Genomic DNA, 15,156 nt, shown 5'->3' with positions numbered 1-15,156 from the left:
GGTGAGGTGACATGTTGTGGCAAGTTAGCTGTTCCTTCAAAGAAGAAATTAACTTTCGTGGCATGAGGCAGTTTGGGAAATCTCGTGCTAGACAGTTTCACTGGGGATTGGGGATTTCAGAGCTCCAGTCCTATCCCAGTACTTTGAAAAATACACTTCTCCAATTGACCTTTACATATTCCTCTGTCTACAACAGTAAGAGACCTCTCATGTAATAAAACACAAGTTGAATAAACATGTGATTTGAGAAGTCCAGAGAAATGGAATGGGAGGGCAGATGCATGGAGATGGTTTATGTGGATTTTCATGGAAACAGTTCAGGGGAAAGAAATCTTAATCTCTTTACAACTTCTGCCTAAGTCTTCTGCACGTATGCAAGTAACAGATTCCCCTGGAAGGGAAGGGGATGATACTTCAGTGGTACAGCAACAGTACTCAGTATCTCTTAGCCTGCCTGATACAGTATGAACTGCAGCATGCCTAATTTTGCTGTTTATAAAGTAATTTGCAGCCATTGCTTCCACAGGAAACAAAGGCTACCAGAAATGCTAATGTGTGATAGATGTGTGATAATATGCCTCACCCATGGCTCTGGTCTCTAGTCTCTCTCCAAACGCTGGTTGTACTGCACCATACGCTATGGACACGCGTTCTCTGTAATGTATGGGAAGGTAGCACTAGCCATCAAGCGCAAATTGCCAAGGAGACACCTAAAACATTGCATTACATCCCCTTGTCTGTGGCATACTTCAGAAAACAATGTAAGAAAAGCAGTAAAATAAACATTTTTTTCTAAATTTCTAGATGTTGTAATATTTGCCAAAGCTGCAAGGAAAAGCAGATTATCTGAAACGGAGAGAAAGGAGTTAATGGAAATAGAGGCAGATGGAACAGCAAGCCTGATCCCACCTCCAAATCATTTTGTACATACAGATAAAGAGACAATGTGCAAAAAATAGACATTCACATTTTAGCAGTTAAACTTTTATTTTACCTTTTAAAATTATTTACTTTTTTTTCTACAAAAGGCAGACACTGATTGTTGATCTGCAATTGTTCTGAGTGCACGCAGAGATGCAAAAAAGGGTTATTGGAGGATGAAGGACAGGGAGGTGCTCTGACTATACTTTCACACGTCATGATTAAGGTGGCATTAAAGCTTAAGTCCCAGTAATAATATTCATAACAGATAGTTTCCTTCCCTGTACACTGTTCTCAGTTCATATCAATTGTGTTGAAAACCCATTCAGTGAATTTCTTCAGTTTCTCAGTTGCATTCTGGGATTCCTCCTGTAACCTCAAGTTGTCTTCCCGCAAATGTTGCACTTCAGCCTGAAGACTGGCCTTGTCCTCTTTTTCCTTAGGCATGAGGAAAAATACAGATCTTAGTGGTAATTTTAGGCCATGCTTCCTACCTATATAGAGAGCATGAGTCATTCTTAATAAGGATTTTATGTGCAGTGACGCATGGGTTTGTATCTAAGGGACATTTGTGACATTTAACTCCGCACTTTTTGCATGAATGAGCAGGATTTCTATATAATATATAATTTCTATATATTAAAATCTAATACAGAAGCTGGCTCCCCAGGTGGTGAAATAAAATTGGGCATGCCCTGTTCTGTATGTGCCAGTCTGTACAACTGCTGATTTGGTTAACTTAATAATGGATAGGAAGTATTCCTGCAAATACTTGTCCAGCTAAGAGACTTTTCTTTCCACCACAGCAGATCCTTCTTGGACCAAGCAGGCAGTAACACAATATAAGAAGTTTCCATGGTAGACATTTTATGTTTAGGTAATACTCTTACTTTTCAAAATTAGCAGGATATCTTTACCTGGACTAACATCAAGCTTTTTGCAGTGTCACCTGAAAAAGGAGTGGAGGCACTCAGAATCACCCTCTCATTTAAGCAGAGGAATCAAATGCCAACAAATTCAGACACTCCACTCTAGCCTTGCATAGAAGTACTATATGAGAAAAGAAGTAAAGAAATGTCTTCTTCTCATCCAAGGAGGAGACTGTCAAAGACTCAGGCATGGCAAAGCAGGTTTATACAGTTATAAGCATCACCTATTGGCACTAAAGATACGTCTTATATATTTTCTGTAATTAATTGTTTACCTTCCTTAAATCCTCTTGTAACATCTTCAGCAAACCTTCCAGTTGGTCCACTTTAGAAGCAAGAGTTGGAGGAGATTCTTTACTGTTGAAAGCAAGAAACAGGAATAGGTATTGATACGATTTACTGTATTCACACAGGGTAGCTAACAGCCTCATCTATCCCAAGTGGCTTTATGTATACTCTCAGGTATACTACGAATTCACAAAATTAATACAAAGACCCTAACAAAGAGTACATGAGAAACATGCAGCACATTAATCCACAGAACACATTTAACTTGTAATTAACTTGGGCCATCCCATCACTTGATATCTAATTCTACTCAATATATGTGCATGGAGTTACCATTGCTTTGGATATGTTCATTAACATCTCAGAACCTGTAAAAAGGTTCAGCTGTATCTGTGATTCCTCCATTTTCACTTCCCACCACCATCTTCGTAAGAACTTGAGAAGAGTTCTGTGAAGCCTGGAGATGGCTTTCAAATAAAGATATTCTTATGCTCTTTTCTTTGGTTTGTAGCTGAGGAAGCCTGCAGATCTGGTGTACTTACTTACCCAGTATAAGGCTTTAACTGTGCACTGAGCTGGTCCTCAGCCTGATCACTACTGGAGGCAGCACTCACAGGTCTGTGATTTTCATCAGCAGCAGCAAAGAATGAAGCTCGCTGAACTGAGAAGGCAAACACAAAACAGCCATGGCAGCAGTAATGACTATCTGCTCATGCACAGTGCAACAGCTATGCTGCAGGATCTCAAAGCAATCTAAGAAGTTTGTCTCAAGCAAGATAAAGTGATGATATGACAGACCAATATTCACTTGACAGAAGCAAACTGGCATTTCAAGTGTTTGCACCAGGTTCTCCACTGTTGGATTCAACAAGCAAGTACTATCTCTGGCACGATACTGCAGGTTCACACAGATCATGAATCACCCTCAGGCTAAAGAGCTCTCCAGGAAGGAGATGTTAGAGAGTGCAAAGCAGAAGTACCACAGTAACTCTCTCAGAGTCATCCCAAGGCCAGTTCCAAGACAGGCAACAAGCCAAGCTGAAACAACAGTAGCTGTGCAGAACTTCCTGCATAACGCTAGCCAGTAACTCAATGACTATATTTAGCTTCCTTCACTCCATAAAGGATTCCTTTATCTTGAAGTAAAAGCTCACTGTGCACAATTTACATGTGGAAAATAAAATTACCACTGTAATTTTTCAAAACCCGAATTTTTTTCCTTATGCCTTAGAAAACTTCCTCAGATTGAAACGTGAAACCTCTTTCCTGCCTTGTGTCTGTATTTTTTTTGTCCTGTAACTGCTCAGATGTTTTAACACACCTCTAAATAACTATCACATGTGGTGTGACTGTAAACTACCAACTGTCCCTACCTCTAGCCCAAACACTAATATAAACATGTTAGTTTAATAAATTAACATTTCTCTCCCTCAGCAGCTGCTGGTCTCTCTGTAAACAGAACAGCATTGTCATCCTACGTTTGGAAAATTTTTATTCTATGCTTTCAAGAAGGCTAAAATTAACGCCTTGGTATTTGATGGAATTTTTCTCTTCCTTTTGTCTTTTAATGAAAATACTGAAGGTTGATGTAGCTCAGGGATCTAGGCAGCTTTTGTTTCAGCTGGTTGCAGATACCACTATTTGTAACTTTGGAGACTTGTGCTGGAGACACCAACCAAAGTAGAAGAGATGTGACCTGGATCACAAACCAGAATTTAAGCTACGTGGTACTTGTCAAACCCTACTGGCACCTGGCAGAGACTAGAGACTGGATTATTTGGATTATGTTGACATCAGACAGCTTTTGCCTCTCCAAGTAAAATCTGAATATATTTTTATAGCCATGTGATAAAGGTGTCAGCCAATACATTACCCCATCTTTTCTTCATCTGAGCTGTCAGTTTGTTACCTTCTCCACACCAGCTTAGACATGAACTGTCTTAATTATGTATATGCCTACTACCAGAGAACAGCCAAGAAAGCAAGTTACTTGACAGCCTTCTCCAACCATGCAAAATAATGTCTAGAAGGTTCAGGATCAGTGAAAACACTTTCATGAAGGTGAGACAGCATTTATGCAGAGATTAGGAAAAGGCACTTCTGTTTAATGCAACTAGAAGACTTTGCCATTGGATTATAGTAACTGCAAGGTAAACTCCCTTTGGGCTGAAGTGTATTTAATTTTAAATTCAAATACATCTAGGCAGTGTACAGGTTTCTGTGGTTTACTAAGTGTTGAGGAGATGGAAAGTGCCACAGGATGAAATGACACTTATGTGCAAGTTTATGTATTCAGAGTATGCAAAGGGAAGAATGGCAATGGAAAAAGTGTAATACCAACAAGGCATGTTTCCCAAATTACCTTGGCAGCAGACTTCAGCTGCACTACAGAAACTTCTTGCTAGTGCAGTAAGCAAGCAATCATTAGTGTGCTCATAGGCTTTTCCCCTGCCATTTGACTTCACTTTTGCACTTCCATGACAGATGTCTTTTCCACCCTAGCTGTGATGTCTGCAGCTGCTCTACATGAAATGAAAAGTAGCCAGTTTCAGAGATTTAGCCAAACCATAGCACAAAGGGATTCCAGTATGAAGAAAGGATATCTGTGTATCACATACAAAGTTTTAGGCTGTTACGGTTTGAGTTGCTATATTAAATGAACTGAAGCTTCAGACTAAGTAGAAACAGTAACAACAACAAAAGCAAGAACCAAGGTTAAAAAAGACCACCACCACTCCTTAACAAAGCATGCAGAAAGACCAGCTTTCTAAGTATTATATTCTGAAAAGTTACCTTCAAAGGCTTTGGCAGCATCTACCAGGTTTGACCAATCCAGATCAGAGGCAGAATCAGGCAATGGCATAAGACCAGGGTCTGGCATGGGCTGCCGTCTTTGCTCCTGGATATCTGTGAGGGAACTGTCTGAGGCAGAAAACTCTCCTAGAAGAATGCAGAACAAATTATAAACTCCCTAGAAAAACCCCCAATATTCCACTCTTAATACTAATGCACTTCTATTTTTATTTTTTATGCTTTTTGAACCAGAATTCAGTAGGATGTTTGATCAACTGTAGTTGACTTGATACAGCCTGTTATAAGCCGCTTTTCTGAGACAGTGCTTTTCACCAGGACACTCATATGTCTGAATCTATGCAGCTTATAATTTCAAAAGCAACCTCTGCCTACCCCCAGCACTGCAACAAGCTTAAGATACTCAACTTGCTTCCTCATACCCTATGTCAGGGTACTAAGAAAGTTTTGAAAACTTTCTAGGTGGTATGAGAAGCACCAGAGGTATAGGGGTGAGAAGACAGAATGGGCACATGGGAGGAAGCTGCAGAGTAGAAGGGTGTGGTGAAGAATCCGGATACAAGCTCATTGAAAGACAAATGCCACTAGTTGAGTTGCCTTTTTTTCCTGCCCCCCTCTTTTTTTGTTTGATAGTCTAATAACTATATAACTTCAATAACTAAAATAATTTTCTAGTAACTTTAGCTAAATAATATTGCTGCCTGGGAAACAATGACCAGAAAAGCTACACTGCATTAACTTCTTTGATCTAAAATCTTGATTCACACAGAATTAGAAGAAAAAACGAACCATTTGAAAAATGCCGTTTTAAAGGTGTGAGCTGGATTGTTAAGACAGATGAGTAATTTTTAATAACTGGAAGCCAAGAAATACTTGTGGTATTAAATATCTCCAGCTCTATTTGGGGAGAGAGAGAGAAAGAGAAAGATTGATCATGCAGGCCCTATACTTCATAGAAAATGGAACATCTTGTTTTGTTGGCAAATGTCGAGCAGCAGAGAGTTTGGTATGGAAAAGAACTTGACAGTGAAAGAAGGTTTTGTTATTTTCTATTTAGAAAATATATGCATCAAAATGAAAAGAGACCAAGTGCTGGTTCCCACTTGTACTCAGACAGCATCAGTATTATCTGACCCCAAGCCCTCAGAAGCCAAATCCACCAGCCAGTTACAAGTGTAGCGAGTCTGCAAAGTTATTTTAGTGCATATAAAAAGCAGAAGAGAAGAGAGAAGAGAGCTCAGTTCCCTAACTCTTATGCAAGAAATGTTATACAGAAACAACAGCTCATGAAAATGTCAGGTTAAACACTGAGAACTGATGCCTGGTGATCACAGACAGATGAAAATAATTTAAAATAGATTTCTACAGCAGCCTTCACTGTCAAATGTATCCTGTGTATCTAAACACAGACTGTGCTTCGGGACCACTATAGTGAGTTGGATCTACTGGCAGCCTTGTGTTTTGCTCTTGAAACATACTAAAACATGAATAAATCAGAGCAGATACGTACTTCTTCAGAGTCCTACACTGCGAGACCTAGTTCTATTTCTGGAGAACACATTTAGTACACATTTACTTATGAGATACAGCGGGAACCTGTGAAAATTCCCCTTCTCACCAACTGAGAGATTCACATGCAGCAACGCAACCTATCAGATAAGCCTTCTGAGGCTTTTCAGTGAACTAATGGGGAAAAGCAGAGTGTCTTCTTGACAGCACTTTGCTAAGTAACTTCTTGTTAGCTGTTGATGTGTGACTAAAGTAACTCAAATCCTGTAAAATGAATAGAGTAAGGGAGTGAATTTAAAAGCAGTTCATGTAATAAAAGCTGTATCTGGAGTAGTTGTACACCCAAGTATTCACTAGTGTTTATTCACTTTCATATATTTTTCCTAAAAGTATTTTGTTCCCGTAATCTCACACTAAAGGAACTGACACCTGAAGTTGTCACTGATGAATAACCAGGCATATATTATTTGCCCATTGGTCCAACTGGTCCAGATGACTCCTGGAAGAAATGGTGGAAACTTACAGCCATTGAGGCAAGGTGCTCCCTCCACAAGGTAACTGCATGACCAGTCATGCAGTCTTATATCCACTGAAGTGAAAAAAAAAAATCCCTGTCCCATTTTATGTTTTCAGGTACATGACTTGACTCTCCTCGTTGTAGCAAAATCAAGATGGAAGCACTAATTGCTGTAGCAAACATGTTCCCTTACCATGATTCAAAAAGGATTCCTCTGAAAGTAGGAAAATGGGAACTACACTTACCATGCAGCGATTTCATTCCCAAAGTATATGACGGTCTCCGTAACGGCAGCGACTTTGGGAGAGATGGGTACGTGCTGGTGAACAGAACATCATTTGGCATGGCTTGGTCCAAGAGCGAGGCCCGCGAGGTGAAGAAGTGGTCCCTTTGACCACTGTAAATACTCTCATCTGACAAAGTCCTTTGCAAGGCACGCCTTGTGGTAGGAGTGCTGGGAAAGGGAGACTGACAGGACAGAGTGTGTGACTATACATTCATAAAAACAAATAAAAAGAAATGAGAAAAAAAAAATCAATAAAGAAACTTTTGAAGTCTATGTTGAAATAGTTTTGTAAAACTTTTTTTAAAATGAGAAAGCAAGTGGTAACAGTATTTCTTTTCAGAGTGGAAAAGAAAAAAGAACTAAAGTGATCTGCTTGGAAGGAGATAATAACTAGAAAACACTTATACATTTTATTCAGCCTGTGGCACATTCTACCTTTTAAATACCTTCCAGACTTTTCCTGAAGTGGAAGACTCAGGCAGCCTCATGGTTTCTAGAGCTGACGTGTAGCGGAGATAATGTTTATAGATACAGACTGAATGCTGCATAAACCAGAGTTCTCCCTGAGCCCTGGGGAGGCTGCCTTCCTACAGGCAGAGCACCAGCAAACGCCAACTGATTAAAGTCTCACATTACTCAACAATTGGAACACCCACCACTGCTTTGATTCTTCAGAAGGATTTGAATCGAAATGAAGTAAATAGTTCCATGAGTAAGAGACCTTATGTCTCATCATCATCCCAGCTTCCTCCACGCTCCACAGAGAAAGCAATGCTGTAAGTTAGCCTTGACTTACAGACTCACCAGTACCAGCAAACTGGTATCAGAGAACTTGTAACCATTCAGCAGAGACACTGATTTTCATGAAACCTGTAGCAACGTAAGTACCTCTAAGACATTTATCTGCGGTTTGGTGTAAATTTGGTCCAAAGGCTTTCATGGAAAAATGACAAACAGGAAGGAAGACCTCACCACCCTCACTTGTTCTGTAAGCAACTTTAAATAAAGATGATAATACGATTTCTGGAAAGAGCGATTAAACATTATAAAGAGTTGCTCATTTTCACGTAAAAATAGTTCTCTCTTCTCAGAAAGAGGCATCAAGTGTTTAAAGAGACAGTACTCTACTCCTGTGATCAAAATGCCACACTGCAAGGTGGGAGAAAAGTGTGGAAGAGGGACTTTTGTATTGGTACTGTACAGTGGAAGACAACCTGCCAGATTTTTACTTTTTTTGCCAAAATGTTACACATGTGAAGAATACAAGACTGCTGCACATTTTGGTTTTATGATTCAGGATCAGAAAATTAAAATTACTTCCAAAAAACATGCTATTATCGAAAGACAAAGAAGGACAGAGAAACCACATCCCATGCCAACTTTCTACTACATCAAATTCTCTCTCCTGTGCTGCCTCTCAGGACATGCCCCTCACAGTATGAACCTTGCATATACAGTTAACACTACAGAAAGGACAGCTCCTGGTACACAGTTGTCGCTATGTTACAGTGATGACAAAACTGTTTTTTTATTCTGAAATCTAAAAGCTCAATCAGCAGGTTCATGTTATGACCTAGTGAAATCTCCCAGTACTTGTCCCAAAGTGGCAAAGGAAACAGTACAAAAATATTTGTATCATAAAAGTAACTTTTTTAGTAAGATGAAATATAAATTGTGCAGTGGGCAGAAGTAGCAGTTACTTTTAAAATTGAAAATATTTAATTTATTGGTGTGAGAGAGTGTCATTAACTTGCTGGAACGTACCAAAAGTGTAACCTGAGTTAATATAGTTGTTGCAGTTACCAGGAAATAAAGATCGAGGTAAGAAGTTATTCACTAACCCTAAAGCAGAAAAACAATCAACTTCTTTTTATGGTCTTTAAACACAATGGAAGTTCTTGGAATGAGAGCAATCCCCTTGCTGAAAACAACCAACAGGAGATGCTCACACTGCCCATGTCCTGTTCCCCTCAGAACTACCACAGACCTAAGAAATCAGTATCTTGCCATTGGCAAGTTTTTTTTTGCTCCAGCCTCAAAGGCAACATCTGAAATAAGCTGTGTGTGGAATCTAGCACTTAGAAGTTTCAACAACCCACTTTGGGTTTTTATAAGCAAAGAAAGAAGCTGCAGCTCTCTTCTGCATAGTTGCTAAGGAAACCATTTGGGCTCTAGGAGATAAGCCTGAGTTGTTAGGCACTGACTGTTTATGAAGACTGTAGAGATCCAAGATGTTATATTCAAAATGATGGATTTTGAAAACAAATATAAATCTATTTTAATTATTAATAAATTTATAATTAAAATTGCTAAAGTTTAGGGAGCATTCTTAGTCCTTGTGCAGTAACAGTATTAGAGAAGCATAAAAGTGTGCTTTTTGCAAGGAGTTTCAATAGTGTCAACAAGTCCCTGTCCAGTGATGCAATCAGAGAAGAACACATCAAATGTGTAAGACAACACCTCAGACTTTTCCATGAGCCAGAAGTCCCAAAATGCTCTTTGCAATTTGGCCTTCTAGTCTCTTTACATTTGCACACAATGCTGTCATAGGACTGCAGTGTCAGTAATAATGAAACTGTTCCCCTAATATATTTCTCTCATAGATAAGTCTCTGGCAAATGGTTTCTATCCATGATGAGAATTCAGGGAATGCCTTGCATTTTATTTTCCTATTATGGGCGAGAATAGAAAAAAATCCTATCTGAGAAACTCTTGAGTCTAATGTAAAGTCCAAGCAAGTAAGCACTGTATGAATGAACACTTCAGCTTCAACTGCTTTAAAAGCACCCAGTATTTTCAACACAGAAGAAAGAACTCCATGGCCTTCATCCTTTTCCAAATTGTTAAAACATCTGGTATATTAGCTGCTACACCAAGGTAGCAATGAATTCAATCATCAAATTCTTATAAAGTTTAACTTTACACTTATTTTGTAACAAGAGAACTATGACTTGGATCAAAGAGGACTTATGCATTACTCTTCAGGTATTCCCAGATTTCTCTCAGCTGTGTCAAGAGACAACCAGCCAGACTCTCTTTAATGTACCTTAAAGTTCTTCTGGGATTCAGGTGTTGGGCTATCAAGATCTATCAATTTCTTCAGCTCTTCTTCAACAGTGGACTTGGATGCTCGTTTTGGTGATGCTCGTAGATCTCTTGCTGAAGCACGCAGCCGAGGGTGGGCCATTTCATTACCATCACTCTGGTGACGTCTTAAATGAAATGGAACAGACACATTCAGGTCTCAAAGCTCTGGGGCAGGAGGCATGAAAGAAACAGGAATCATAGCACCCTCAAGATTTTCCAAATAAAAACCTAAGTAGGGGGCATGGAGGAGGGAAGGAGTTCCTCTAATACAGCAGAGCCTTGTCTTAATGAATACCTGTCAAAGCAATAAACTTGTTTAAAAACATCAACTAGCAATATGCTTAAATGTTACCATAACACATTTTCCCAATAAGGGCTATCTATTAAAATATTGTGTATTCTGTAAAAACATAAAAAGCATACATCTTCAATGAGCCCCAAACCAGCAAATCACTAAGTTTCTTTAATCTTTTAAGTAGCTCTTCATAATGGAGCTCTCACAAAGTTTCACCATCTCCTTTTGACAGCCAGTTATTGTTATCATCTAGGGATACTGGGCTTCACCCGATCAAAGTCAAGAAGGGTTGAATAAATTACTTTGAAATGGGCTTTCTGAACCACTTGTTTTTCAAGTCATACTAGATTTAAAGAACAGTATTTTCACTAGTAGTTGTTTCTCAATGTCTCTTTCAAAAGGCACAGTGGCATGTTGTAACACCGAGAGATCTTGGCCTGCACTAAGCCAGTTAGACTGGATACTGGCAGGAATCATCAGGCAACATGGAGTGCCAGAGAGCTAATGCACAGCACACATGCTACAACATGGGGGAGAGGCTTAAGGAAAACTCAGGCTCTATGTTAAGAGGATTTTTGATATTTGCTCAAATTCCATTTTGAGTCACCTTTAAGAAGTCCCAACAAAAGATAAGCATTAATAGGTCTGAAATCCATACAGATCTCTAGAAATTATAAAAACTCCCTTATAAGTCAACACGGAATGAGAATGGGTAATTATAAAATATTTAAGCTTAACTGCAGAACTCTAGATTAGAGATTAAGTTCTACAGAAAACTAAGCATTCTATTAAATAGCCTTGGGCTGCTCTATACAGATATTTGTCACAGACCACAATGTTTTAACAACTAAAGCAAATAACCAAACAAGAGAACCAGAAGAGAGTCTTACTTTCTTGAATCCATAAATCCCACTGAGTTTATTGTTCCTTCTGGCTTTTTCCATCCAATCAGATACTTGCTAGTAGCACCCTGGCGAGGGTAGAACGTCCTAGGACCAGATGAGGAGGAAGAGGAGGAGGAGAAAGAAGGTGCAAGCTGGGGAGAAGTAGCAGAATGAAGCTCTTCTTTAGGAGAGCTTCTGGCACTGGTGAAAACAACCGGGCTGGCAGAGTGTCGTGAGCTCATGGTACTACAAAAAAAAAAAACCAAACAAAACCCAAACATAATAAAGACAAAATTTGCCTAAAATGTATATATGAGCACCTTGTTTAATTATTTTTAAAGCAGAACTCTGGACACAAGTTATCACTCATCAATAGTGGGTGGAGTATCAAAACCAGTTTGCTTATTCCCTTATTCCCCTTCACAATTGGGAAATCACAGTCATTACGCAGCATCAAAGTAACACAAGAGATTGTAGCTGAATCAGCAAGAAAGAACCCAAGTCCAATTTCTTGCTGGCTGTGGAAGCAAACATATTTTGAAGGAACATAAGCAACAGGAGACATCTCTTTAAGAGCCCACAACAAACAGCAGAAGAAATCCATACACCTTTCAAAAGGAGGCTTTCTGGATGTTGCCTGAAAAGCAGTTACCATTTGTACAAAAAAGACTTTTAAACTGAGAAGTCTGAGCAGGTCTCCAACACCTATCACAACTTGTCTAGACAGAAAAAAGAGATGGGGTGACCAACTGCATCTTATCATTAAAAGGAGAGGGGCTTTAGATGGGAGCTACTCTTCAGTACTGCTGATATTCAAATCTGATGCAACTTGCATAGTATCAGGAGCAGTAGGTCTTAAGACAGTATTTACTACAACAACCTTAAAAAGTCAGGTATTTCCAAGTACAGTTGGAGAGAAATGTTGTGTACAGCCTTCGTACTGAAATAGCATGATAGTTTTTTGTCATCTCTCTACAGAACTTTGCCATATTTTCATCCCTGTATCCAACACAGTGTTTGAAGCAGATGGGCTAGTGGCAAAAAAGTGTCTGACTGAGAAATAAAAATTAGCTGGAAGGCTGAATAAAGTCCCTGAATAATCTTTTATTTCTTAGCTTAACAGAAAATTCTTCACCACTCTAATAGTCAGTAATCTAATCTAATCTATCATTTGTCTGGCTCCTGCTGTAGTCAATGGAGAAATATCCTTAGGAGGTGACTCTCTTAATCTTATATTAGGTGTTTCAGACACACAATGAAAAATTAATGCTTTGGAGTTTCTCTTCTCTCTCCATTAACAACAGCTGGAGTCTAAAAAAATCACCTTAGTTTCATTTTCATAAGGCTCAAGTTAAGCACCATGAGCCCAAACACTTAAGTGCTGTGGGTTTAATGTGGAGTCTGAGTGGCTTTGAGTCTTCCCACCTCAAACAGCATGAGCTGCTGCAGCCCATGCTTCCATCTATTGTACACAGAGATAGCTGTGAAGTCCCTCACATCAGGGGCAAGATGCATCTCCCCATGTGTATGCAAGTCAAATGACAATAATAAAGATTTTATATTATAAAATTATTTCCTAATTCCCTCCACCTTTACATTCAAAAGACCTACGCAAAATACGGCAGGTTGGGCAAAGACAGGAAGAGATTTTTCCCATCCACCAAACTTGTGTATTTGGCCCTGCACTTCACAACCTTTGTATTTGTAACAGACATAAGTAAACAATTTATAGCAAGAAAGCAGAGAAAAATAAGAACTAGGGGAAGAGGCAGTAAATTTCTCTTCATTCCCCCCCATCCTCTTTTTCAATACTAAAAATAAACTCCTACACATACTGAGTAAACCAGCCAATCTGTGAGGCATCACCACCGCAAAATTAAACTGCCAAGACTTGGGGAAGGATCTTTGAAGAAAATGTATGGGATTATTTTTTCTTATTTATTTTTTACCCCCTTCTAAATACACTTAGGAAGTGGAGAGAAGTCTTTTGCTCCTGCGCAAGAAAGGGAAGTTCTGATCACATTTCAGAATTCTTTAATCCATGAAGTAGTTCTCAAGAAATGGCTAGTTGTGAGAAAACATTTCTTGAGAAAAACTAGTAACAAAAATTAGATAGGCCAGTACTGTTGATCCTTAATATTACTAGACAAAAGGGGTAAAAAATGATGTTCAATGTGCTACATAAGTACATTATATTATGTATCATATAATAGATTCTAAGATCAGCCAGGCAAATAAGCAAGAAAATTAGCATGCAGTTTTAAATACACTTTTCTTTAAAGTGTATTGTGTATTTTGAGCTGTGGTTTTAACAATGTGGTATTTTGGGAGGATATTCTGCTTCAGGAATGACATACAGAACTGTGGATATGACTGAAGCTTTTCACCCTACAGGTAAACACAAGCAGGTCGACAGGATACTGACAGAAGTATCCTATTGAAGAAGAGACATTTGTTAACTGAGAGCACATTTGTAGAGCAAAAGGCTTTGGATGAACTCTAGAAAAACTAAATTGGAGCGGGAGCCCTCTGGCAGTGATGGGAAGTTACTAAGCATATTTGACACCAGGAAGAGTGCAGAGGATTCCTCGTACTCTAACAGATCCCTGGACCAGCTTGATCATATCTGGAAGAAATTCAGTCCTCATATTTTCAGGACACAGAGATAGCCAGTGTTGGTCCCCCACTCCCACCTCAGTTATTGAGACATGAATCATAGAATCATAGAATCTTAGGGGTTGGAAGGGACCTTGAAAGATCATCTAGTCCAACCCCCCTGATGAAGAATTAAACTAAGGAAAAACTGATCCAGTACAGGACAATCTGCATGTATTCTATAATAATGAAATAATATTTTAAATACCTTAACATCATTAGAAGTAATGAAAAAGATACTTGGTTAGAAATAGCCATGATTTTCCTTTTGGTTTTGGTAAGAGGACCATAAGAAACCAAACAGTTCAGGTGAAAACTGACATTTACTTTTTTTCCTAGCAAATTCATGCCATCAAGGCATATGTCATTTAATGACATTCAGCTATAATGATTCTGTATAATTACTGGCCTACATAATGCAATTCTCCTGTGATGCTAGGAGAAATCTGCACAATCATCACGAAGGACTTTTGGAATGGGGGTGGAGAAGAACCCAGCCAGAAGCTTTGCTGAAGCCAGAAGCTTTACTGTAAAAATTAATCACTATAATTTACATTTTGCCACCAGTTCTCAGGTACAAGTTCTTTTATGCACCACCAAATGATCTGAACACTAATTATCACTTGTCTTCTACAGACACAAACACTCTAATTTGTGGTTATTTTCTTTTCTTGTCATAGAGTTCTTTTTAGAGCCACATTTCTTCTTGCTCAGAAACCTGACTCTGAAGACTTTACAGATATTCTTGGTATCCACAGGCAAAAGGTAAAAAAGGGAGAAGCAGCAAAGGATGACAATTGAGAAACTGATTGAGAAACACACCAATTAAGCTGCTCATTTCTCACTGAAAGTAGCCTGTTCAGAATCATTGTTTAGTTTCCTCTCCTTCACATCCTTAAAGCAGGCAGCTGTGGGCACATTTTGGAAGTGCCAGTTCAACAAGCCTCCAGCTCCAAGCTGTTGTGCCTCCATAG

General features: G+C 39.0%; 1 protein-coding gene across 2 annotated transcripts in view; it reads right to left on the bottom strand.

The window, feature by feature from the left end:
• Positions 1-968: 968 nt before the first annotated feature.
• Positions 969-15,156, bottom strand: part of SIPA1L1 (signal-induced proliferation-associated 1 like 1) — a 73,102-nt gene continuing 58,914 nt past the window's right edge. Inside the window, exons 14-20 of one of the 2 annotated variants that reach the window (XM_009999721.1) lie at positions 11,534-11,773; positions 10,308-10,473; positions 7,221-7,464; positions 4,932-5,078; positions 2,685-2,799; positions 2,126-2,207; positions 969-1,359 (exon numbers count right to left, since the gene is read on the bottom strand). In XM_009999721.1, coding sequence (XP_009998023.1) covers positions 1,216-1,359; positions 2,126-2,207; positions 2,685-2,799; positions 4,932-5,078; positions 7,221-7,464; positions 10,308-10,473; positions 11,534-11,773 — 1,138 coding nt within the window. In that variant the 3' untranslated portion in view covers positions 969-1,215. The remainder of the gene's footprint in view (positions 1,360-2,125; positions 2,208-2,684; positions 2,800-4,931; positions 5,079-7,220; positions 7,465-10,307; positions 10,474-11,533; positions 11,774-15,156) is intronic. The other variant, XM_009999722.1, reaches the window with a different exon arrangement.

This window comes from Chaetura pelagica, unplaced genomic scaffold, assembly GCF_000747805.2.
Source record: "Chaetura pelagica isolate M959 unplaced genomic scaffold, ChaPel_1.0 scaffold416, whole genome shotgun sequence".
NCBI lineage: Eukaryota > Metazoa > Chordata > Aves > Apodiformes > Apodidae > Chaetura > Chaetura pelagica.
Note: the sequence above shows the minus strand (reverse complement) of the source record. Positions and strands in the feature narration are given on the sequence as shown.